Source organism: Protomyctophum parallelum, assembly GCF_964188405.1.
Source record: "Protomyctophum parallelum genome assembly, chromosome: 1".
In the NCBI taxonomy this organism is placed as follows: domain Eukaryota; kingdom Metazoa; phylum Chordata; class Actinopteri; order Myctophiformes; family Myctophidae; genus Protomyctophum; species Protomyctophum parallelum.
Window position 1 is genome coordinate 85,664,311 of NC_139697.1, and position 26,636 is coordinate 85,690,946.

Genomic DNA, 26,636 nt, shown 5'->3' on the forward strand with positions numbered 1-26,636 from the left:
TCCGCCACCGAGAAAGAGACGAGGACGAGAAGACGCGCATTAAGGCCCAAACCACACCAATGATTCGCCATGCAACCATGCAACATTATCCCCAATGGCAGTTGCAACTCCTGACCAGGGGGGCAGTCAGCCAGATATTTCGTGAAGCCTCATTTGAAATCGGTAGTTCATATAATGGCCTGTTGTGGCGCTGGACTGGACCCAAAAAGCCCCATAGCTCCATAGAGGCCCATGTATTTTGGCCCAACTTCACCTAGACTGTATTACCTTAATAAACATGGTCATGAATACTTTCTTCTTCCAGTCACTAGTTTAAAGTCTCATTTCTAATGTCATAATATTCTTTTTGGAAAATTATGGTCCCATTAATTAAAATAATGACCATAAAGTCGCGTATGTTCTGAGGGGCGTGGCTACCGTTACCGTCTATGATCGGGATTCCCCTCCCACTCAAGAGTCTTCTCCTCCCACTCGAGTCAAAATAAAAACCAACGGAGAAGAAGGGGGGAAGTCCCGCCTCGTTGTCTGGGCAGCCAATGGCCAGCTGGACCCAAACGGAGCCAGCCAATGGCCAGCTGGTCCAAAACGGATCTAGAAAGATGGCGATTTACAGTGCATTAGAATGCAAGGGATTTCAGGCTTCATTTTACGTTCATGTTAGACCCGGGGAACGCTTTGTCCATATTTTTTACAGTCTATGCTCCTGACACAAGGACCAGCGCTCCTTGTGCCAACTCCTACCAGAGTGTATAGATGAGGGAGTGTACACAATACTGGGTAAACAAACAAAAAAACAAAAACCGACAGATGGAAGCATACAGTAGGCCTACAGTAACAGACTGTAGACACCTGTTACTGTAGGTAAAGAGGAGCTCTCTGCTCCGCCACCATCAATAGTGCCTTGTTGTGGATCACTTGTTCAACTGTGAATGAAGTTAGGGGAAATGTTTAGAGTCTAATTACAGAAAGTTACACTGTGCACTGTGCAGCTCATGTTTACTAATGTGCTTCTTCCCCCTTGCTCCGACCACTTAATGCCATGGAAACATGTGTGTGTGTGTGTGTCTCTCACACACACACACACACACACACACACACACACACACACACACACACACACACACACACACACACACACACACACACAGTGTGGCTTCATGAGTACCACAGATGTAACCACGGTGATTAATTAAATTGTTAGTGAATCAATTCCAATTACTGAGCAGGGCTTTTTCTATTAGCACACAGCTCAGTGCCGCACCACAACAGAACCGCACCAAACAAATTACAACATACCAGCCCTCTCTCATCCATTTGGTTATTCTAAAGGCTGTGGACCAGCCTATGATCAATATGAGCAATATCACCTGGGTCGAGTAAGTTAGGTCAAATGCACAGCATGTTGGTGAATCGTTGATCGATGTACCTTGGTGGAGAACGGATCAATGATGAGTTGTGCATTAACCTGATTAATCATGCCTTCTGCTGTGAAAGACAAAGAGAGAGAGAGAGAGCAAGGGAAAGACAGACAAACTCCATTTCTTGCTGTTACCAACGAGACAGAACTTTCACTGATATTTTCAAACCATTCCAATCCACAGTGCACCAAATGCTCATGTCGAGGACGAGTGCATGGATGTAACAACAGCAGAGGAATCACAGACGGCATGGAAGACAAGGAACAGGGCTCCTAAAGTGCTTAATTGTCCTTACAATAACATCGACAACAAACACTTCCAGATACAACTCCCCCTGATGACAGAGACAACTACAGTTGTCTGCCTCTGTCAACATGTTCATGCCTAATTTATGCTTTTGTGCCCCGTGTAAAAAGCCAAGGAAAGGCTGTTTACTGGGCCAGCGTCTCAGGGGTAGACAGGAGGCCTGGCTGCGAGAGGAGCTCTCGGCACGGCTTAATGCAAATCAGTCCACACACCCACAAGTGTGCACAAATAACACCGACGAGCACACACACACACGCACATGAGTGCACGCACATACACACACGGACACACACACACACACACACACACACACACACACACACACACACACACACACACACAGGAAAATGTAGGACCTGTGGGCAGAGGGTTCTCCAACACACAGAACCCCCTTCTCCCCCCAGCTCATGTATAATGCATGAGAACATGTAAATATGCTATTCCGTGCATGCATTAATGATCATGGAGCAACTGGCAGGCTCAGTGCCTGGGCAATTAATAAAAGATGGGGCACAGATAAAGGCGAATACCCCCTTCTGCACACGTGTGCACGCATGCATGCACACACGCACGCATACACACACTCACACTACCCTGCTTGATCCACTGAGAGAAATTTCATGCCAATTTTAACCTTGTTTTATTTCTGTGCTGTTTGTGAGTGTGTGTGTGTGTGTGTGTGTGTGTGTGTGTGTGTGTGTGTGTGTGTGTGTGTGTGTGTGCGTGCGTGCGTGTGTGCGTGTGAGTGTGTGTGGGTGTGGGAGGGGGTGGGGCTGGGTTGTAGCTACATAATGAATGGAAGCTATCCTGTGTACTGGAGAGAAATCCCAATAGCACATGCACACACACGCACGCACGCACACACGCACGCACGCACGCACGCACGCACGCACACACGTGCATGGAGCCACACAGACTGATTTGGCCCTGACCGCATGCGGAAGCCACAGGTGAGTCTTAACTCATTTAGACCTGAGAACAGATTCTACAAAATGTCTTCCAAATCCTGACAGTTTTCTGAAAAACCTCTGTTTCTATGTCAGTGGTCCTCAAACTGTTTCATGGCAAGGACAAATACATGTACCGGTATTTGGCCGCCGACCCCCAACTGCAAATATGGGCCCAGGGCCCCTCTCCAGAAAACGAAGATATGAGTTAAAAACGTTTGCTGTGACAGAATATATTTCCAAAGATTTGCACCACTTTTTCACAATTTTTCAAAAGCAAAAGTTTGTTGGTGTTGGGTCTGTGCTTTCCTCGAGATCTCTTGTGGAAAGTTATTCAAATAATTTGGAAATCTCTACAGGAAGAAAATGAATGGGCTCTGGATGGGTGGAACCACAACATTCAACAGTCTGTTTGTCCTTGCATTAATGATCTTATAGCGCCTCCCTGAGGGCAGAAGTTCCAGGTCATGACCTTGGTGGGATGAGTCCTTGATGATGCTGTTGGCTTCTACTACAGTGTCTCCTCCAGAGATGCCATGATCCTCTGGGACGTGTTTATGACCCCCTGAAGTGACTTTCTTTCTGCGACCGTGCAGCTGGCAAACCACAAAGAGATGCCGTAGGCAACAGCGGTAGAACTTGACCTCCTGCACCTGTACTGTATCTGGGGAGTGGTGCAAATGAGGACTTCATATGTGAGAGATGGTAAAATACATCAACTATAGACACACGCCACACGCATGAACGTAAAGATACACACATAACACGCAATCGTCTCAGGATGCACGCACGCACACGACACACACACAAGCCCTTCCCCTCATTTATTCTCCCTTAGTATATGGAGACTAATTTGCGCACAGGAAAGCGACAAGCATATCTACTGTCAAATCCCTTCTATGCTTTACGTTTAAGCTCTGGGGCTTGGTGCAGCCGTATGAAAAAGTACAGAGGGTATGGATGGAGAGCCCCCGATCATATCTGTCTCCATACGTTACATAATGTAAGCATACATACTGTAGGACTATAGACTGGTAAAGGTGAAAGCTTTGTTCCACAGAGGCTGTTGGACTGTCAATCCACCAGCCGGGGGAAATGACAGCTTGTCACAGTAGCTCTCACTCTATCTATCTCTCTCCCTCCCTCCCTCCGTCATCATCAGTCTTTCACTCGGTCACCGGCTCCACAAATTGACCTTTTGCAGCCTCTGCCGCTGTCACTCTTCCTCTGCTCATCGCACGCACGCACACGCACACGCACACGCACACACACACACACACACACACACACACACACACACACACACACACACACACACACACACACACAATTCTATAGATCGATATTAGTATAGAGAGGGGAAAGACAGGCTTCCCCTGTGGCAAACTTTTTTTTCTTCTCGTCCTCCTGTGCCTCTTTCAAGTGACAGTAATCAGCGTTTATTAGCTCGCCTCGCCCTTGTCATGTCCGAGAGCAGCAGCCGCATATTAGAGTGATTAGACAATTAGGGTCATTATGGTATTACAGTGCCCAATGTCACACATCACACATTACACCATGGACATAGACAGCACAGAGAGAGAGAGAGAGAGAGAGAGAGAGAGAGAGAGAGAGAGAGACAGACAGGGACTCTCTCTCGCCCTCTCTTTCCATTACCGATGTTTCAACAGCTCTAAGCTGGCAGAAAATGGGCTTAATGATTGCAGCCAGGCTCTTGTGTACACCACTGCCCTATTTAGAAATAGACTGTACTTTCTGTTCAAATTAAGTGTGTAGGGGGAAAGAGGCCACAGAGGGGAATAGAACTAGTTAAGTAGAGAGAGACCGGCGCTGATGTAACAAGGCTCACACTAATTAACATAAGGCTCGTTACTCGCTTTCCTAAAACTAACTGAACACGCACCAGCATGGCTTCATTTATGTGAATAAATGAGCGGAAAGATTTGTATCTACTTTAGCTGCAGTAGGTCAATTACCAAGGCTAAATAATTTACAGAATGCAAGTTTAAGGTCTGACAATAATTCTACTAGAAAAAAGGAATAGTGTACTCAGTAAAGCACGTTGGATAATTTGGAATTTGCATACTGTACGATGTGAAGATGAGAAATGCTCTGCTCTTACTCAGTGGAACAGAAATATAAATGGCCAAAGTATCCTGCCAGGGATGTAATGGTAGAAGTTTTCTAGGAGATCAAGGCAAAAACAAACAAAAAAGAAGAGGAGACGAGGGGAGAGGAGAGGAGAGGAGAGGAGAGGAGAGGAGAGGAGAGGAGAGGAGAGGAGAGGAGAGGAGAGGAGAGGAGAGGAGAGGAGAGGAGAGGAGAGGAGAGGAGAGCATCTGGATACTGGGAAACATCACAGCATTCTGTCGGTCATCCTCTCCTCTTCCAGGACCAGGAGGACAAAAAAAAGGATGAAAATCTGTTTCCTGTCATCTTCTATCTTGTCAGTCTTTGTTCAGACATCTTGCATCTCCTCCAGCAGCTGTGTGCAGCCCGTACTAACAGATGGCTCACTCTCTTTGATATGCACTCTCCTCTTGCCCGCTCTGCCACTCACTCTATACTGTACCTCGTTTCACCCTCACAGCCTCTCTCTCTATATATCTCCTTTCCCTGCACAGTATACCGTACTTTGGGCCAAAGTTTTTCTGTGCATCTCCAAACTCAGTTTGCCAAACACATGGTAGCCAATTAGCGTTGCCTTTTAAATTGCTGGCAGCCGGGCACTGGCACAAAGAATACCTAGATGTGTATAATAATCCAAGTGATGTTGTCAAGACAGAAAATAATGATCCACAAATTCTCTAATTTGTGTGTGTATTTGTGAGATTGTGAATGTGCACATGTGTGTAAATGTGTTCTACCATACTGACCAAGTCGGACAGACACCCAGCTCGGTCCAGCCCAGGGGGGTTTCTTCGGACAATGGCAGTGAGTGCCAGTATTTCCAGTGACAGTTACATAAGTTTACATTCAGACAAAAAGTGATTGTTCATTCCCAAAGCTGCCCAACAGTCTGTCTGGGAGCATGTGACCTTATCCCTCCACACGATTCCCACTGCTCTGAGTGGCTGCCAAAGTATGTGTGTATAGCCTGAGTACATGTACTTAGTTGCACGCGGGTGCCGTCACCTACCGAAAACAACTGATTTACAAGCTCACAAACGTTGCAACATGGTGCGTTGTTATGGATGGGCGATTTTTGGTCTGTGGCAATGGCTCACAACTATGAATCAAGCATATGTCTGAATATCTACTCAGTGTATGCATGTGTGCGCGTTGTGTGTGCACGCACAACAGAGGAGTCTTTCAGTCAATGGGTTTGAGGGGTCTGTGCAATGTGGCTGAATGGCCTAAAAACTATGGGAACCCGCCGCCCCTCCCCAATGCCCAGTCATCCAGCAGGATGTAACTGTAGACCAGATCTGGGCGCAGCAGACTGGGCAAGCAGGGCTTCACCATTCCAGCGGGAATTCATTGAACTAATAATGAGCTTTGCGGAGGCTCTACTCTGAGGACACGCATGCATGCACGCACACGCTCAACGCACACGCACATGTGTGAGTGTGCTAAAAGGTGACAGGTAGTAAGTAAGCGTAAAGCACTAGCAAGTGTGAGGGGTGGTGTGTGTGTGTGTGTGTGTGTGTGTGTGTGTGTGTGTGTGTGTGTATGTGTGTGTGTGTGTGTGTGTTGCACCATGTCTCTAACGGCTACACTGAGAGACTGTCTCTGTCTCGCTGAGAAGCGAATGCTCAGTGATCCACACTCTACCCATCCCTGCTCTTTCTCCCTCCATTCTGTTCCACTGGGGGACTAGAGGGACACACACACTCCATTCTGTTCCACCAGGGGACTAGAGACACACACACTCCATTCTGTTCCACCAGGGGACTAGAGGGACACACTCCATTCTGTTCCACCAGGGGACTAGAGGGACACACTCCATTCTGTTCCACCAGGGGACTAGAGGGACACACACTCCATTCTGTTCCACTGGGGGACTAGAGGGACACACTCCATTCTGTTCCACCAGGGGACTAGAGGGACACACTCCATTCTGTTCCACCAGGGGACTAGAGGGACACACACTCCATTCTGTTCCACCGGGGGACTAGAGGGACACACTCCATTCTGTTCCACCGGGGGACTAGAGACACACACACTCCATTCTGTTCCACCAGGGGACTAGAGGGACACACTCCATTCTGTTCCACCAGGGGACTAGAGGGACACACTCCATTCTGTTCCACTGGGGGACTAGAGACACACACACTCCATTCTGTTCCACCAGGGGACTAGAGGGACACACACTCCATTCTGTTCCACCAGGGGACTAGAGGGACACACACTCCATTCTGTTCCACCGGGGGACTAGAGGGACACACTCCATTCTGTTCCACCGGGGGACTAGAGACACACACACTCCATTCTGTTCCACCAGGGGACTAGAGGGACACACTCCATTCTGTTCCACCAGGGGACTAGAGGGACACACTCCATTCTGTTCCACCAGGGGACTAGAGGGACACACACTCCATTCTGTTCCACCAGGGGACTAGAGACACACACACTCCATTCTGTTCCACCGGGGGACTAGAGGGATACACACACTCCATTCTGTTTCACCAGGGGACTAGAGACACACACACTCCATTCTGTTCCACCAGGGGACTAGAGGGATACACACTCCATTCTGTTCCACCAGGGGACTAGAGGGATACAGAGAGGCTTGTTACACGAGCCCAGACACCATGTTTATATCCAGCAAATTAACACAAACACGGCAGCGGGACATGCAATCCTTCCCGGGCCAGAACTCTGGCTGAGGGGGATGATAGCAGTGGCACAACCATACAGCCAGACAGAGATGAGGATTACTGTAACAACATTAACTCCTGTGACTGTACCTCAATCTGCAGTCATTCTGAGCTGCAGTCATTCTGAGCTGATTAACTAGTAATGCATGTTACTAGTACTACTACTACTATTACAAATAATAATCATAGTGATACTGTATGTGGACTGATCAAAATTGCATTTAGCTTCTTGTACCCGAATGAGTTGTGACAAAAACGTTCTTTATATTAATCCTAATAAAAATAAAAATAATAATAATAATAATAAATATAGCGACAACCGGCAAGCAGCGATAAGACGGGCTCAAGCCATAACCTTGGATACTGGACACGCTGATTGGCTGAAGGGGTTGTCTGTCAACGCTGTACTCCCGCAGTCAACCATGCATTAGCAGGGTCCAGACTCTGCACAAATGAATGGAAATGCAATTTCAAGGGGGAGTGGTTAACCACATAGACGTCGCTATTTTGACGTAAACAACTGGATAGATCAGATCATATAATTCATTCATTGGGAGATCTAAATGTCAGAGGTTCTTTGATGAATGACTGTGAGCTTCAGTTCTTGAGAGATTACCATGACACCATATTGCTGAATTTAATGGAAAACGACAGCACAGAAATGCCAAAACTGCGAGAAATAGGCAGAATATGTATGAAAACAATAAGGGGTCTTCTCTGTGTTGGACTTGACCCCTAAAACAAACAAAAATAATTGCATGGATGCACCTGGGACGTATCCTCAGTGATGTATCCCAAGGTCATCCTGGTTTCGGGTCTCGCAACATCATACCCCTCACTTAGGTGACCCAGCTGGGGTGATCAAGTCCCGACTTACGTCCCAGTAGCTACCATCGATCAGTCCCATTAGGGAAGGACCACACAACCCCTTACTCCGGAACTATTCTGCCGAGACTGGGAGTGAGAGGAACTGGCACGTGGAAGGACTAGGCTCTGTCCGGGCCCCTCCTACGTCTCACCAGGTCCACTCCTGCTCTCACCATGGCCAGAACCTGTGCGTTGCACCAGACTCCCAGCACCAGGCACTTCATACAGGAGTGGTGGATTTTTGAGCCGCAATGGTTCTGCAGGCTCCACCTGAGCAGTGGTGGTGCTGCAGGCTCCACTTGCAGCTTGAATGGCCCTCCTAAAGGCCTCACCATGGGTTTGTTGGGCTTCATCCGCACAGAAGACACAGGCTGGGGTGCCATCCCATACTGCTCCCCTGCCGTCTACATTCCGGCTGTCACCCGTCTCCCCAGTGGTAATAATAACGATGATGTTTGCCTAAAGATTCACAATGCTAAAATGTAGTCTCCATTGGTGGTCTAACTGCTCTAACAGAGAATGCTCCTGGGTAACCACTAAATACTCCAGCCAGCTTTGAAAAGCGGGATAGGCAGTTACACAAGAAGCACTCTAAGAACCACTTAGCTCTTCATGAACAAATAGGTCTAACACAGTGAGAATCTGCCTCATGTAGCTACTTTAGCCCCCACCCACCCCCCAACTCTGCTTCGTCTCCTCTGTGGCCAAAGGCTTTTGTCTGACAGATGTTTACAGGGGATGTTTCCTTGCTGTGTGTTGCCTGGGAAAACATCTGGAGTTTGCAGGGATTTACCAGTAATCCCCCCGGCAAGCTGTGGAGCACTCTCCTAGAATATCAATGTGTCTGTAAAAAGCAAGTGCGCTTTTTCTGAAAAAAAGGGAAAAAAGGAGCTGGCATGCAGGCCCCGCTCCGCGACAAGCACTGCTCAGGTCAAAAGTTCTATAAGCCTCTTACCACTTAAAGCTTTTAAGCATAAATAAATTAAACTGGCTCCAATAAACTCTCATTAAAGTCCTCCCGGCATGGGCAGACGGGTGAACGGATAAAACTGTCATGCAGATCAACTCTTTCATTACTGGAGAAGACTTTTTGCCAGTATAGGGAGGCTATAGCATGGGATGGTTACCCCAAAGGAACTTTCTGATGCAGGGAACCAAGTCTGATACGATTCATAAAGCAGCAAGAAGGCAGGTGAACAACTCCTATAGAACATCTCCTATAGTATCGCACTGTTGAAAGGAGATTTATCATATGGCATGGCCCATTCACCGTGAAATCCTAGTAAAAGCCTTTTTTACTCTGAATGTAAAATGTAATGTAATCTGCGTAGAATTGATTAAACGTCCTGGGTTTTTATGTTTGAATTGGCCGATACCACCCAGGAGAGGTGGTCACAGCATTTCCCTCTGATCTATAACTCTGCGTCATAGCAGACTGTAATAAGCAGTGCACCCTGTAAATGCCAACCCACACAGCATTCTGCACTTCTCATAGTCATTATATCCATTACAGTCACCCACTACGGTTCAACAAACTATGCTTAGCACACAAGAATGCAGATATGGTAAATACAGTGGTAGTAGAATTGACAATCTCTCCCTCCAGATGTGCCAAAATTGAGCGATTGGCTGGTTGGCTGTTTGGCCAACTGAGGATAGACTGCATACAATAGCATGAAAGGATGATTGCTCTGCAATTGGCTACACCGGCTGACCAATGGTGTAACTACATGACTCATGCCGCCAAATGGTGTAGCTTCATCACTCAGCCAGACACGATGGGTATCTATCCAAGTTCAGACATCCTGACATCAAGGTAAAGTCCAAATTGAATCAATCAATCACAGAGCTGTGTGCGAGAGTGTGCACTAAATTGAATAAGACCAGTGTGAGACTGTGAGTGAGGTCACCGTTCACCCTCGTTGGGTATATGGCCCCAGAGTTAGCCCTCTGGGGTGGCTGGCAGAGGCTTAGAGGACAAAGAGCTGAGAGGAGAAACACAGAACAGCTCTGTGCTCTTTCCATTCAGTGGAATGTAACTGACCCCCCCCCCCCCCCCCCCCTCTCTCTCGTACCCACTCACTCCAGGACATGAGCCCACACACAGGGGTGGCAATTACCCATTCCCCAGACTGGGTGACCCGGGTATCATGAGCCAGAAGCCATGGGGGGGACGCACTCACTCAAAAATGGCAACGCTTGTTTAAGGTCACTTCCTATTCGCATACCGCTGAGAGCAAACCTGTCAATCACATGCAAGCCTGGCTAGTGCTGAGGCAGGACCCAGTCAGGAGCGGGAGAAGCAGAAGACTGCACAAGCCATTCTCCTCTGACATCCAGTCAGCAACGCCAAACCCATCTCCCCTTATGTACACAGGCATGTCTTGTTCTTGTTTACATTAACGCTACTGAGCACACACAGAAACGCACAATGAAGGGAGACAGAAAAGGTAGAATCAAAAGTGGACAGCCACATGGGAATCCGGATCGGCATTGCAATATTATCCAGATATATTGCACCGGCTGATGAAATTGTTGAATATTTCATATCTCCATAATGAAATGCTGTCTGGAGTACTTGCAATCGATCAAAGCACGAATTGGAGATATCCCTGATTCAATGGGGCTTGTAACGCTACTAACGAAACAGCTTGACCATTAAATCTTTATTTCTTGGCGGTTCACTTCTGAAGTTTCACCGGTATAAATCACTCAGCCATCTTGTCTCAACTCTTTTTTTCCATTCCCTCCATTTCCCCCCACACTTTTTCCTCCGATCAACTGATCTGAGGCTGCTTCACTCATCTATTATTATAGGCCTGAATACGGCAAAGCTAGTCATACAGTGCATGCAAAGGAATTGCACACCGCTCAAAGGGACAAAAAATGACACTATAAGGTGGAAGGTACGATGTGAACCATGGTGAAAAGGCGCTACCCTTGACTATGTTTATGTAACGAGATAGCACCATTGATCCCTGCAGGTCAAATACCTGATGCTAACAGGAGCACTTCGTCAGCATAGTGAGCATCACCTCTGTCTTTAGTCAACTGGCAAGCTGAAGGCTGTCAGCTGGAACTGACTGACTGCCCTGTTTGCTGAATGACTGACTGGCTGACAGACCGATGGTAATTTTAACTGTGGTCCTGCTGCAGTGGGCATTTTTTTCAAAGTGCTGAGATCTGGATGCCGGCTTAGTTTGCAGTGTACTGGGTAACCCCATCTGCACACAGGAGTAGAGCCTTCATCAGACAGGTCCAATGGAGGATCTAAGGTTCAGACCATGATATCACTCTGCATTAAAGTTTCATCATTGTGCCGCTCCAGAGGAAAGCGCCAGGCTGGAATCATGCAGTAGACTCATTCTAGTCACAATACATCTAATGTAAAGATTGAAACGTGGGTTTTCTTTTAATGTCAAAAAGAACAGGCAGATGTCTTGAGGAAGGGACTGTTGATATTTTGGTTCCTACCCAGAAAACCGACCCGGAGCACTGAACCTAAACATTGAATATAGTTGAAAGGTTAAAGTAAAAGAAATCTCATAACTAGTACAAATTAAATTAACACCTCTGTGTGGCGCACTGGCTCTGTGAGTTTTCTTAATAAATATAATAACTAATATTATTGATATTGTAATAATATAATATAGATAATGTCATAATGAAATAATATGTAATATTATTACTATATATACACCATAAACACAACAATATAATTACATAAAATACATACTGTAGTGCTCACTAAAGCAAGCACATTAATAATGCAATATATAAACTACCAAACGTATAAAACAAATGTTACATGGGAACCTATTTTGTATGCATTACTGCCTTCCAATGAAATATTAACATGAAAAAGCACCATCAGCAGTTTGAAGCCAACATTCCCATGGGTGAAATTACACGGAGTACATTACTGTTTAAACTCCACTTTACCTTAGCCCTACTGTACGTCCACAAGATGCACAATGAATTTCACACAGCTTTCTGAGAGAGGCGCACACAGGGGGAGTACAGTCAAGTTGTGAAGAATACACATGTACAGCTAAATAATGTATCAATCTATCAATATCATACTGTCAGACATCTGGCAGGAAATTTGAGTGGAGCAAGTTAAGGGGGGTGGGGGGTGGTTGAATGCAAAGAAACACATGGACGTACCTTCTCGTTGTATTTGAACTTGACATAGAACCAGCTGGACTTGATCATCCTTCCTGACGGTCTCAGTTTGCCCACGGGAAAACTTAAAGAGCTTTTCTCAGAGGGAGAGTTACAGTATATGCCGAACACACTAAAGAGCCTTTCTCAGAGGGAGAGTTACAGTATACACCGAACACGCTGTAACTATGACACAGGAACTAAAATGCGGTAACAATGACACGGGAACGAACATGCGGTAACTATGACACGGGAACGAACATGCGGTAACTATGACACGGGAAAAACAGCAAGTGCTTCAGCTACTTTGTCCTGCTCTTCCCTCCTTCCTGCATGTGCTCTCTCTCTCACTGTCCCTTCCTCAGTCTCTCTTTCTTGTCCTCATTCCAAGTCTCTGAGCTTGCTACGGTTTTCTCCCTCCCTCTCTGTCCGTTGTGGTGGTGTGGGGTGTGTGTATGTGTGTGCGATGTGTGTATGTGTGTGTGTGTGTGTGTGTGTGTGTGTGTGTGTGTGTGTGTGTGTGTGTGTGTGTGTGTGTGTCTATTGTGTGAGTGCGTGGCGTGCAAGCTTGGAAAGCTGACAGCAGAGCTCCTCAGATTGGCTTCAGCTCTGTTCATCAGTGGTGGCACATGCCAGAAGAGCAGAATTTCCTCCCCTTCCCTTCCCTTAGTTCTCCCATCCTAAAACAATAATGACTCCGTCATAACTGCCAGGTGCAACTAGCTCTTGTAGCGCCCGTTTCCGTTCGTTTCCAACGTTCATTTGTTGGTTCACTCACTCTGCATTGCGGCATTCATTGTATGGGTTTTTATGCCATTCAGACTATGGGTTTTATGGGTATGTCTCCCATTGGCTTAGAGCCAGCCTAGAGGCAGATAATCATGAAAATGTGTCCAGTACGGTCGTCTTTACGGTCGTCAGTAGTGGTGTGTGCAAATGTAGTCCAGTCGCTTTTCAAGCACCTGGCAAAAAAACCCTGACCTCCCCATATCTCTCTCTCTCTCTCTCTCTCCCTCTCTCTCCCTCTCGCTCTCTGGTTTACCAGTTTGCCCGTCTTTTCTCCCCACTCTTGCTCCAGTGATTTTCCCCCTCGTCTTTTCCTAACCCTTGCTCAAACAATATATCCATTTTCTGTTCACATCTCCCCCTCAGTTCTTTTTATCCTTCTCTTCTAAGCACCACTGAGCACTTTGAGCCCGACCTCGGTTAACTCGAAGCCACCCCCCCCCCCCCCTGTATCAATTTCAATCTTGCCCCCCCCCCCCCCCCCCGTAGAGTAACACTGTCTGCTTTTTTATTTCTACAGATAACAGTCCTTGATGTTGGTCTGACCCCAAAGGCTAAGAGTTCCCACAAGCCAAATACATTCTGACGGCTGAACAAATGTGCCTGCAAAATGTTCTGTCAAATACAGTCATGTCGTGACAGTCTCAGATATGGCTTAACCGTTCATGATAGCTTCAAGGATTGAGCGCCATGCTCAGTGTCCTTTGTAACAATGCTGGTTGAAAATGTCGCTTCATACTATGGCAAACACTTAGATGCATTGGCTGTGATCTGGATTGTTTATCTGGATTATTTACCACAGAAAATTGGACAATGCTGACAAAACACCCTGGCAGATCTATCTGAAGCTTAATTACACCATTTTATGCCAATATTTACAGATTCAAAATCCTTGTTAAATGTTTGTGTTATACAATCATGTTAATCTGTTACTAGCAGTCGGCCCTTTTTATCAAAGACTCAGTTCAGAGTGAATAAATGCCTTCAGTCACTAAACAAAGTCTGTAGTGTGGCAGCAGGGTTTCAAAGGGGGCACCTCATTGCCAAATACAACTAAGTATTAGGCCTTTAAAAGTAAAAACCCACTGTGAGAGTATAGGACGACTAAAATGGCCACATCCACAGAGCCGACAGGGCCACCCAGCCTATGTTTACATTCTGCCACTCTCCCTGGTGCATGCGGTCTGGATCCCATACACACACAGTTTGTGTATATAATCATGTCATCTTATGACTATAGTGTGAAATGTCTGGCAGCTTGCGGGGGCTACTTTATCCCATGGGACATAGCTACATTTGTCTTCCCCCTAAGTTACACTGATACAATCCTTCTATTACAGACAGAAGTAGATTAGAAACAATCGCAATTACATTAGCTGCTAACTAATTAGCGATACTGGGGACGACTATGAAGAAGTGAGGCCTGGCAGACAGCGAGCTGCAAATGTGGATATACTGTATAGCTTGATGGCATGTTTCTTTAATTCACTGTTTCAGTATTCACATGCACAACGACATTTTGTTATATACTGTATGGGGTGATTTGTCCTGGTCTCATGCCACCCACAGGGAGTCCACAGTGCTGCACTGTAATGCCAAGTGACAGGAGCAGTGGCTACTCATTTCTGATGTGCATTCGAGCAGTGATTATCAATCTTTTGCATTTAAAGGACCCCCAGTTATTGAGGGGTGTTACCCCCTCCTATACCCAGCTTTGTGTGTTTGGGTGTACCAAATTTGAGATGATTTGATTGGCTGAGCACGGAATGTGGGGGCGCTAGCCCCTCCTATGCCCAACTTTGTGTGTTTGTGTGCACCAAATTTGAGATGATTTGATTGGCTGAGCAGTGAGCACGGAATGTGATGTATGATGATGTATGACGATAAGAGTGCACGAAACACGAGTGTGATTTATTTTAGGACCGCTGGGGGTCTCCGGACCACCAGTACATTGACTGTGTAAAAACTGCATGCAGTGGGAGAGTCATTCCCTCATGCCCTCCTTAATGGCTACTGTAATTCACTGTCATTGACAAGATATCTTGTGATTTGAAATCCAACTCATGGACGAGATTCACTGCCATGGACGAGATTCACTGTCATGGACGAGATGGCAGTTTTACGCTAGAGGTCGCTCTTTTGCCAACGTATGAATGGTTCTAGGTTGCTAGGAGACAGATAAAACCGGAAATGAACCAGAAGTGAAAACGCTGTCTCCACCGGCCTCAATGTTAACAGATTTACAATTTTCTTTATGGAAATGTATTTTCTGGGTGAAAGAAAAGACAATCGCCCGTCACTACTCAGCGTTTGTTTATATGGCAGTGGCAGAATAATGAATTAATAAATACCTGGCTTTAATGTGAGTTAATGTGTTAAGTGCCGTCACCGTCATGTGACTGTTCCCACCATAGATGAATAATGGAGACACCCGACACCCGATCATTAAGTACTAGAGATGTCTATATAAGCACCATAGACTGTAAAAAATATGGACAAAGCGTTCCCCGGGTCTAACATGAACGTAAAATGAAGCCTGAAATCCCTTGCATTCTAATGCACTGTAAATCGCCATCTTTCTAGATCCGTTTTGGACCAGCTGGCCATTGGCTGGCTCCGTTTGGGTCCAGCTGGCCATTGGCTGCCCAGACAACGAGGCAGGACTTCCCCCCTTCTTCTCTGTTGGTTTTTATTTTGACTCGAGTGGGAGGAGAAGACTCTTGAGTGGGAGGGGAATCCCGATCATAGACGGTAACGGTAGCCACGCCCCTCAGAACATACGCGACGTTATGGTCATTATTTTAATTAATGGGACCATAATTTTCCAAAAAGAATATTATGACATTAGAAATGAGACTTTAAACTAGTGACTGGAAGAAGAAAGTATTCATGACCATGTTTATTAAGGTAATACAGTCTAGGTGAAGTTGGGCCAAAATACATGGGCCTCTATGGAGCTATGGGGCTTTTTGGGTCCAGTCCAGCGCCACAACAGGCCATTATATGAACTACCGATTTCAAATGAGGCTTCACGAAATATCTGGCTGACTGCCCCCCTGATAAGCACACAAGACTAGGCATTTGGGGATGATAAAATATGTATTTGGGACATGCAGATCTGACTGGTAGACCATCTAATTTAACTCTTTCTCTCTTTCCCACTCCCAACGCACACTACTGTACCTACCTACTAAAAGCCAGAGATATGCTACTTTAACACTGCAAATATATATATATATATTATCTTTCTCTTACACTAACATTGATCTTAGGAAGCATTTTGTCCATTGAACAGTTTGGCCCCGGGTGCAGACAGCGTCGCTGCCAGAACACTCACACACTATCTCACTTAGAACCCATGCTCTCTCAACCCAGTAAATAACAGATAAGCTCTCTCTCACTATATCTAATGCTCTCTCGACCCATTCTCAATCTTTTCTTAAACAATTTCTTTCTCTCTCTCCTCTCTCTTTCCCCACCAGTTCACAAGAGCTTTTACCGTATAGAAAAACTGTTTGTTCATAGAACTCACGTCTCTAACGTTGTGATGTACTGGTGAAGTTGCATTCAAAATGTACCAATAAATATACCATTCAATTGAAGAAAATCATAATAAGCGCTTCACTTCACGAGGAACATGGTAGCATATTAGGAATTAAGAATGAGATAAGGTTATGGTAGTGCTATATAACATTACACTTACAGTATAGGTACAGTATCACTAACAGGTGACATCCATGCAAATGGAAGAGGGGGGGGGGGGGGGGGGGGGGGGGGGGGCTATGCCTGGACGTGTTTTCTTTTGATTCCTTCCTTGTTAAACGTCTCCTTCCCACGGGGCCCCAACGGAAAAGCTGCCTAGAGAGGCCTTCGGGCTGGCCGCCTGCACAGACGCCTCCCAGCTGGAGGCACTGCATCTCCTGGGCACACTGCAGACAGGAGTTCAGACAATGTGTGTGAGCGTGCAAGTGTGTGTGTGTGTGTGTGTGTGTGTGTGTGTGTGTGTGTGTGTGTGTGTGTGCGCACGTGCGTGCGTGCCTGAGGGATGCTAACAGGACAACATGGCTGGCGTGCCGCACACTCCCCTTCTCTCGCTCTCTCTCCCATCCTACAACAAAGCCCAGATGTTCCAACATCATCAGCAGAAACGCCTCAGCCCGTTGCAATTCTTTCCTGTATGAAAACTCCTGCCGTGAAAGAGAAAGAGACAGAAAAAAAGAAAAACCTCAAGCTATGCTTCCCCTAAATGCTCTTGACTTAGAGGTGTGTTTAATCTTTAAAGGCGCTTAAGGCTCTAATGGCGCCGCTATGTAACGCATGCAGGCGCTTACATAATCAAATGTAAGCAGAGGGGGGAGAGAGCCCTCGGAGAGACATTGAGCAGTGGGAACTTGTTCAAAACGTGCTGAAATATTCACCATGTCTCTCGCCCTTGACCCCCTGGTGGGTCTACCTGGGGGGGGGGGGGGGGGGCTTACACACATGGAACCATTCATTCACAGTGGAACATGGAGTGCACTGTTAAGAGGTGAGAGAGAGAGAGAGAGAGAGAAAGAGAGAGAGAGAGGCATAGATGTGAACCCAGTGTACCTGCTAATGTCTCAGATCTCCCTTTCACTTGCTTCTCTCTCTCTCTCTCTCTCTCTCTCTCTCCAACATCTCCGCACGCACCCAGAGCCAGTGGCCCACCATGACATGGCACGGCACAGCGCCTGTTTCCTTTCGTCCGCGTCTCCGCGGGCTGTATTGGCCGAACTACACAAAAGGCCATTTCCTGCTTTCCACACAGCATATTAACAGTTTCCGTGCCGGGAATGGATTACTCCAGGTTAATGTCGCTGCCGTATCGGACATACCCGCCTTTTGTTTTATGTGTTTAATCCGCCGTAATGTAATGAATCAAAAGAAAATCCGTCTTCGTCGCGGAGTATGAGACTGGATGCCTTCGCTGTGATGACGAAACCGGAAATCGTCACATGCTGTGGGCTGCTAGGGCTTCTGGGAAATTGAGGCCAATGGAAATGCATTGGGTGCAACGCCTCATTGAAACCAATCTTGTGTGCGTCTTCCGGGTGCACCAAGATGGTGGATGCTACACACAGATCATAACAAACCACGGGAGCTTTTTTTGATGGATTTTCGCGGATTAAAAGCCCAAATAATTCAGCGTATGCTCTAAAGGTAATACAACAATCTCGGCAGTGAAGGGGGGTTGATTAAAATGCGGGTTAATCGTAAAAAACAGTCAAACTGTTAAGAGTTGAAACTGAATGTCTCTCTGATGGCCAGATAAATACAGTGCCAGAGTCCCCATGTATAGGCCACAGCCAGGAAATCACGTTAGCCCCCCCCCCCCCCCCCCCCCCCCCCCCGCCGCTGCTGCTAATACAGAGGATTATGGCACAGATGACATGCTGTAAGCAGAGTGAGGAGTGAGGACTGGCAATGAGCTCTGTGAGCCTCAGTAATAACGTGCATTTTCTCTTTTTTGGGAGGACCAGTCTGGCAAAAAATGAAATGTTTGCCCAAGTGAAATTGTCACACAGTGCATGGAAACAATATCTAAAATAATATATAATATTATGCTTGGACCAGGTATGGACTGACTAGGAATAGGAATTTGGATGAAATAATCAGCTTAGTAACTTTATCCGTACACACGAGCGATTCAATTTACTGAGTGTAAAATCATTTAGCCACAGTTTGAAGGCTGCCAACGAGAGGACTGATGATGACAACAATACAAGGAGAACAGATGAGGTAGAGACAGTGTTTTGGTCATACAGGATGTGCTGATCAGTACTGTGCATGCATGCATGCGTGCGTGCGTGCGTGCGTGCGTGCGTGCAACATTCTCAATTTTTACCCCAACAACAACGATCACAGAATTATTCTGATGAATAATACATTTTCATAGTTATGTTAACAGGCAACAGCTCAATACAGTGTGCACAAACAAGGCAACCATTGTGAATAATAATTTGTTCTAAATGACTTGCTCTGAAAATAAAGACAAAATTATAAAATTAGTCTAAAAGCCCGACTAGTGATCTTGCTGCTCCAGTGGCAACTTGAAATGTTGGCAAAAGAGTTTGGCTATAGAGTAAAGATCATGGGATGACTGAAACTGTTAGGGTTCTTGGGAGCTTGATTATACTCAGCAAACCCACCCCGGCAATCCACTTAATCAATTTTAAGATATCTTGTGTTCAAGTGGCCTGAGGGTAACTGCATTGAAAAGGCCATGGGGTCACCAATATCAGCTGTAGTCACCCTTCAAGGAGAATATATGTACTGACCATTAGGATTTGGTTTAACACCACTTTGGGCAGACATTTGGTCTTAAAGAGACCATGGGGTCACCAAAATCAGCAGGGTTAATCCTCAAGGGAAATACCGATGGACAGACAGACCAAAATCTCTTCCATTCCAAGATTTGTAATGACAGAACACTGTACTGTAAATCCCGTCATGGGAATGTGAACAGGACAAATCTCGGCCTTATTAGGTGATTCAGATCTGCGATTTTACAAATGACGTCCCGCGCACTGAAAATAGTTGATATTTTCGGTGTGAAATACTGTACAATGAAGTACTACAGATATAAATCAGGTAAAAAAAAGTGTCTCGTCGCAAGTCTGAACTAGGCTTAAACCCTGTCTCATTGCTGTCCTCAGTAAAGGTCATTACACACTGGCGAATTAGCGACGCGATATATTCGTGCGAATAATTCGCATTTAAAAAAAAACAATTGAAGTCCATGCAAGCTTCCACATCAGTGGCGAATGTGTGAATGTGCGAAAATGCGACCGTTTTCGCTTTTATTTGTTCGCTCTGGTGTCGTATTTTGCAGAGATTCGCAGGCGAACTGCAACATGCAATATTTCGCATTTTCAGATCGCTTATTCGCATCGCGTCGCTAATTCGCCAGTGTGTAATGACCTTAACCCCAATACTTTACTTTATTTCCTCTGTGTGCAGCATTGACATCACTCAAAGGTCAAATTCATACATGCTCCACTATCCTGAAGCAACACTGGCTATATTCACCCCGCTGTGTCCCTAAAAGTAGATCCCAGAGAAACGTCTCTTTACCAGATTCAGCACTGCAATTCAACAGAACTGTGAGGGGCTGTTTTGTATAAATCGAGTCCACATGGAAGCTGAGTGACGTTATGTGTTTACACTAGTGACCTTGGAGAAATGCCTCTGGAGAGTTACAGGTGGATCCCAGCAACTAATTTCTTAACCCAAGTCAGCAGGCAATATTGACTAACGATTGAGTGAAGGAAAAAAAGGAAAAATTTGCAAAGGAAAAACAAATACAGGAGAGGAAATAATTCCACGTTCCAATGACTTTCAGATGCATGGGCCGGTGCCAGCCCACTGGATGTTCCAGCCCTCCTCCACCCCATGTCTAAACGCCTTCGCACGCACACCTCTCTCCTCTTCCCTGCCACACGGGAAGCGGCCCACAGACCCAGCTGTCCCGGCCACGGCCAACAGAGGGATCGGATGAAAGCAGGAAATGGAGATAAACACAAGTCTAATTGCTCGCAGGCAACAGAGGGAAGGATGGAGATGAGAGAGGGAGGCGCCGGAGGGGTGTGTATGTGTGTGTGTGTGTGAGTGGGGAGGGTTGGCAGATTCGATCGGACCACAGAGTTTGGACCACTGCTGTGTTTTGTGCTAGTAGGGGCCTGGAGCCCTTGCGTGTGCACCCAAAGACCTGGACGACAAAACACCCAAATCATTACCAGAGAGAGACGAGATGGCGAAAGAGTGAGATAAATAGAAGAGAGGAAAATTAAAGTCATGAAAAACATCAGGGAAGGAGTCATTCTCACTGAAACTTACATCACGTAGTAAAAGATAAAGCCTTTCCTTTGCAGCATAGAGCACCGAAGTCTGACGTCAATATCGGTAGACGGCGCTAAGTCCACTGGTTCATGTATTTTTTATTTGCATTGTAATCCCCATAGGGGGATTTTAGATCTCCTCATATAAAAACTGTGATTGAAAAAATCACACCTGTGTGAAGCGAGGTGTGCTCATCATCATCCTACATCATCGTACATCATCATCAAAAATGGTGGTCCCCTATTGGGCAAGCACTCCCACCGACATGTGATTGGTTAGCTGATTTGCTCGTCTACATACTGTATGACGTACATTTTCCCTTCATTGTCAATGGCGTTTAATGTTTTGATGTTTAATTTACGTCATATCTGGCGGAATTCTTACCTAATTTCTCCTTTCATTGTCAATGGCAAATAGTGAGAAATGTGGGGACAAGATTTAGCAGACATTTGACCTGAATTACCCTTTCATTGTCAATGGCAAATATTGAGACGTGTGGGGACAAAAGCTGTACAGTAAATAGGAGCCCCTCAAAAATAAGCAAATCATCCCGGCCGTTTCACTCATATGGATATGAAGAATCAACTGACTGAGAGAAAACGCTATTGTTACTGCTACTGAAATAGTTACATTTTAGCTAGAAACAGTATGTTTCAGTATACTGTATCATATGAGTGTCGCAAACGATAAAGAGACATCTCCCTGACAATAGACAGCTTGTTTATTTTTGGACCACAATGCTTATATTAAACGATTTTAAGATGACCACATGTTATTCTCCATAGAGAAATTCCGTGAACCAGAGGGATGAGCGAGTGACGTCAGGACTTCGGCTCTCTATTAATGGTGCAGGAGGCGTGTGATAATCGCAACCCAATGCCTCTTAACACCCTAGAGTTGTGCATGTAATAAACATTTTCCTTAACCTGATAGAGGATAGTCCCACTGAGATCAAAGATCTCTCTGAAGGAGATTTTGCCAAGCTGGTGCCAAGACAGGCAGCAGCTAAATTAAAGACACATAGAATCAGAAAACACAAAAGCCAACCAAATACATAGGAGTCCATGTTTCTATATGCATGCGCTTTCCTAAACCTTGTACACTAGATGGGAAGATAACCCAAGCCACATGTACTGTATGCTGGAGTCTGGTATGCTAAAAAGACTGAATGGAGACAGGACATGGAGAAGGGTCATTTGCAGCTTAACCACAAGACATAACCGCATGCACACGTATTTGAGAATAGAAAAACTGATTTCTATTAAGTCCAAGAAACACATAAAACAGTATGGTGTTTCAACTCGTTCATTATGCGAGCAATATCGCATTGACCTGCACTGATTTGAGAATTTGCAACAGAAATGTCCTTTGCCCTCAAATCCTCATATGAGGATGCACTGTGTGTTTGTGTGTGCAGAAGTGCGTGCAGAAGCGTGTGTGTGCGTGACGTGTCTGTGTGTGTACAGTAGACACATGGACACAATCACATGCCTGAATGTCTCGGAGCCAGACACAAATATTGGGTGGGGGAGGGATTAGACACAAGCTGCTGCACAGATATATTGGAGCCAAGGACAGTAAATAAAAAGCAATCATAATTAGGACCTCAAGAGATATGAGGGTGTGTGGGATAAAAAAAGTTCTTTTAATTTAAGTCTGTCCCTTTTGAGGGCCACCGTAACCACACATGACTGTTTTGTTTAGTTCTGAATTTTGCTGAGAATGCCAAAAAACAAACAAACACACAATCCCTGACATATTGTGGCCACAAAACCTAGTGGTGAAAATCTTCAAAAAATGACTATTCACTTTTATTATCCTACTTCCAAGTGTCTTTGTATAGCAAAGCAGTTCATGGGCATATAGATGAACAGACTAGGAATAAGGCATGTTCTATATGTCTAATTGTCTATCCCAGTAACAACTAATTATTGATCAATGGCATCACTACAATTAGTTCAACAAGTGACAAGTCAATTTGTTTTGAGATGTCTTATGTGCAAGTGAATAATGGGTTGTGCTCGAGGAAAGACCATACAAGGAAAGACCATAGTATCAATAAAACCAGCAAGGTCGCTCCTCTGAGTAGCATGAAGTTGCACAACAAGTTCCATGATAATCCAGTAGTTATATATATATATCCTGTTTGGGACCAACTGACTGACCGACTGACATCCTCCGAGCCCCATGCACCGCCACCGCTAGTGGGGCTAGAAATAAAAGGAAACAGGAAAAAAATGATATTCAAGTAGTACACTTACATTGTATTATTAGCTGTGGTGGGAGCACTGAGACAGTGGTATTGATTCACAGCAAGAGGACTTTGCAAGTAAACACTGTCACAGGACAGGTCCATTTACATTACTTCCTACTACCAGTCCCAGAAGGTGTATGTATTACAGTGGTAATAAAAAGCCATATTTCAGTCTCTCTGGTGGTGGTAGAGAGACCAGTGCGGGCGCCTGGAGAATAATGACCTCAGTGCTATAACACTCATGTTGATTCCAGGGCACAGATGCCTATTCATTCTGCTCGGCTATTACCACAATCCACGCAGGGGCTCTTATGTGGGAGCGGTCCCATTAAAAACCCTGAAACATGTCTGAAATATAGAACGCATCCCATTTCCCATGCTCCTTAGCAACAGCCATTATACTGTGGACTGGTTGAGGCCAGTGCCTGTCTCTTTGAGAAGGGTGCGAGAGAACTGAGTATCGATTGGAGCCCGTGAACTACATGTGTAAGCATTGACAGGGTGAATGCATCAGGGTGGGAGGATGGGAGGGAGAGAAAGAGATACAGAGAGAGGGGGAGGGAGGCCCGCAGGCTGTGTGAGAGGCAGACATAGGAAGAGAACCAGAGGGGAGGAATGAAAGAGAGCAAACTGCCGACATGGCCTCTGACTCTGCTCGCTTCTGATGGTTCCCTTCCAACACCAACCCAACGCAGCAACAGAAGAAAATCACTACATGCTGCATATCCCTCTGGCACATGAACCGAAACACACACACACACACACACACACACACACACACACACACACACACACACACACACACACACACACACACACACACACACACACACACACACACACACACACACACACACACACACACACACATGCGCATGCCGCACACACATACACACATTCTCCCTGACACATATTATACCATCCCAGCTAGCTTGTTTCACTCCGGCATTGTCTTCTGACAGTACTGTGTGTGAGTGCTGGAGGGAGAGACTAGGAGAAAGGTGGAACAGACAAAAAAAAATACTTCAAAGCTTGTCTACTCTGCCCGGCTCTTAGTGGGGTCAAATCGAGTACATACTACACACCCCAAGAGTCTTAAGACACTCATCAGGATTACCTACTACTAGGAGAGATGAGGCACTATCAAAGGGATAAGAAATACAGCGAAAAAGGGAAATCGACATCCAGCCTATTAGAGACAACAATATTGATTGATTCGCACAAAGTTTGATGACCTTTGCACAAAAGCCAAATATGTGTTTGAAAATGAATGGGGGTTGTCTTGGCACTTGAAAGACATGGGGGTGGTTTTGTAATATAATAAGACAACAGCTCCAGTCAAACGTGGACATAATGGAGCATTGTTCTGGCACAGCATGCAGTGGTGGATAGAGTGTTGCAATAGTGAGGATATTATCACTCTTTTTTAACCTCATTCATCTGAGACCTTTGGGTATGGAAGCTGCCCAGAAGAAAAGGAGATTTCTCAGATACCGAATGCTTCTGAAATTACAGTCTAATCATGCACATGATGCACACGCAGTCCCAAGTCATGTGCAGACCAACTAAGGGCTTTGCTTTGTATTGGTTTTTCAAGAGTCTAAAATGAAGCCATTTTTTTCTTCTATTTTTTCAAAACTGTTCATTCAATAATTCAGACACTACCTCAACCTTGAGATTACACACAGCAATAAAGCATTGGCAAAGATTTAGAGTACCAGACAGCTTGTGACATTAATGGTACGTTCAGTATTTCACAATTCCAATTTGTCCAACAATGAAATGATTCTCGCATTGTCAAGAAGCCATAAAATACACTGTAGACACACGCGTCAACGTGTCACTGCAGCATTCATCTACCCTAACAAAGATACGCTCCTGCCAGTCAATCTCTGAACACCGGCATTTGCCTTTTTCTTTCAAGAAAAAGCGTACAGCTATATGGAAACAGCTGTATTGTCCCTTTGTGTTACTGTATAATCAGAACGAAAATACATCGCATGGATGCAACTGTTACTGTATAATAAGCTGTGCTTATTTGAGCTCTATTATCTCATACCACAGCAGGAAACACGATAAATTGGCTCTGAAATAGAGCGTAACGAAAGTGAAAATCAACATGCATGCGTGCGTGCATGCGTCCAGCATATTTAAGACCTAGAGATATGAGAGGCTAGCTTGAAAGTCTGAAAGATAGCTTGGTTCTCTCTGACAAACTACCTCTTTGAAAACAATGGGCAATCTTATGGGGGTGGACACCAAAAGACACCAAAGGCCATATTTGTTAAGTATTAACATTTAAATTATATGTGTATGTCTTCACATTCAAAATGGCAAGCAATCAGTCCTATGGTTGAAGTGAAACATGATCTGGCAAAATCAGATATCCGGCCTTCCTATTACAGTATGTAGGCTAACTAACCATTCAAATGAACATGACTGCTCTAAAAGTCTGCAGTCTGAGTGATAGACAGAAGGAGCCCTAGTGACAAATCCTGGCTCCTGAATTGAGGCTCCTCTACTACAGTATGTAAGCGCATCCTCAGGCATTCTCATCACCTTGCAGCAGAGGGCGCCAACACCTCACTAAAATACCAATATGGCAACACTTGCATACCACGCATTCCACACAACTCAGTCCACTTTTACAGTCTAAAAATACCTGAGATAGCGAGAGAGAGCACACATGTGTGTGCGAGAGAGAGCGAGAGAGCGAGAGCGAGAGCGAGAGCGAGAGCGAGAGAGAGAGAGAGAGAGAGAGAGAGAGAGAGAGAGAGAGAGAGAGAGAGAGAGAGAGAGAGAGAGAGATTGGATCACTGCCGGTGTGTCATTGCAGTGGTTTTTCCATTCTGGTCAGGATTCAAACTATTATTCTGTATTTCCTGGCAGCCCCATACGTTGTGTCTGGGAGAGGACACAGTCTAGACATACTGTTTATTCTAGGAAAATCTATACCTGCAGTTCGAATGGCAACAGACTGCTGAATCGATTCTGTAAACTAAAACTAGCTGTTGAGTGATTATAGTTTTAATTAAACTACAATAATTTTTTCTTCATAAAAAAGGAAATCTGATTTTCCATTTTCCAGGGAACATGGATCCATGATCAATTTTATGGCATCGTAAATTTGTAATGGTCCTAAAAGAGATTTATTTTTCTATGCATGACATTAAGATAGATTGTCATTCTTTGAATGACAAATTCATTATCTGCT

The 26,636-nt window shown here is 45.3% G+C and overlaps 1 protein-coding gene across 9 annotated transcripts in view; it reads right to left on the minus strand.

The window, feature by feature from the left end:
- auts2a (activator of transcription and developmental regulator AUTS2 a) overlaps nt 1-26,636 on the minus strand; it is a 369,856-nt gene that overhangs the window by 243,153 nt on the left and 100,067 nt on the right. The window contains exon 1 of one of the 9 annotated variants that reach the window (XM_083775551.1): nt 12,526-12,853. The exons of the other annotated variants lie outside the window; for them this stretch is intronic. Within the exon in view, the coding sequence (XP_083631677.1) occupies nt 12,526-12,573 (48 nt within the window). The 5' untranslated portion in view covers nt 12,574-12,853. Of the gene's footprint in view, nt 1-12,525; nt 12,854-26,636 lie in introns of those variants that run through there. 9 annotated transcript variants of the gene reach the window in all.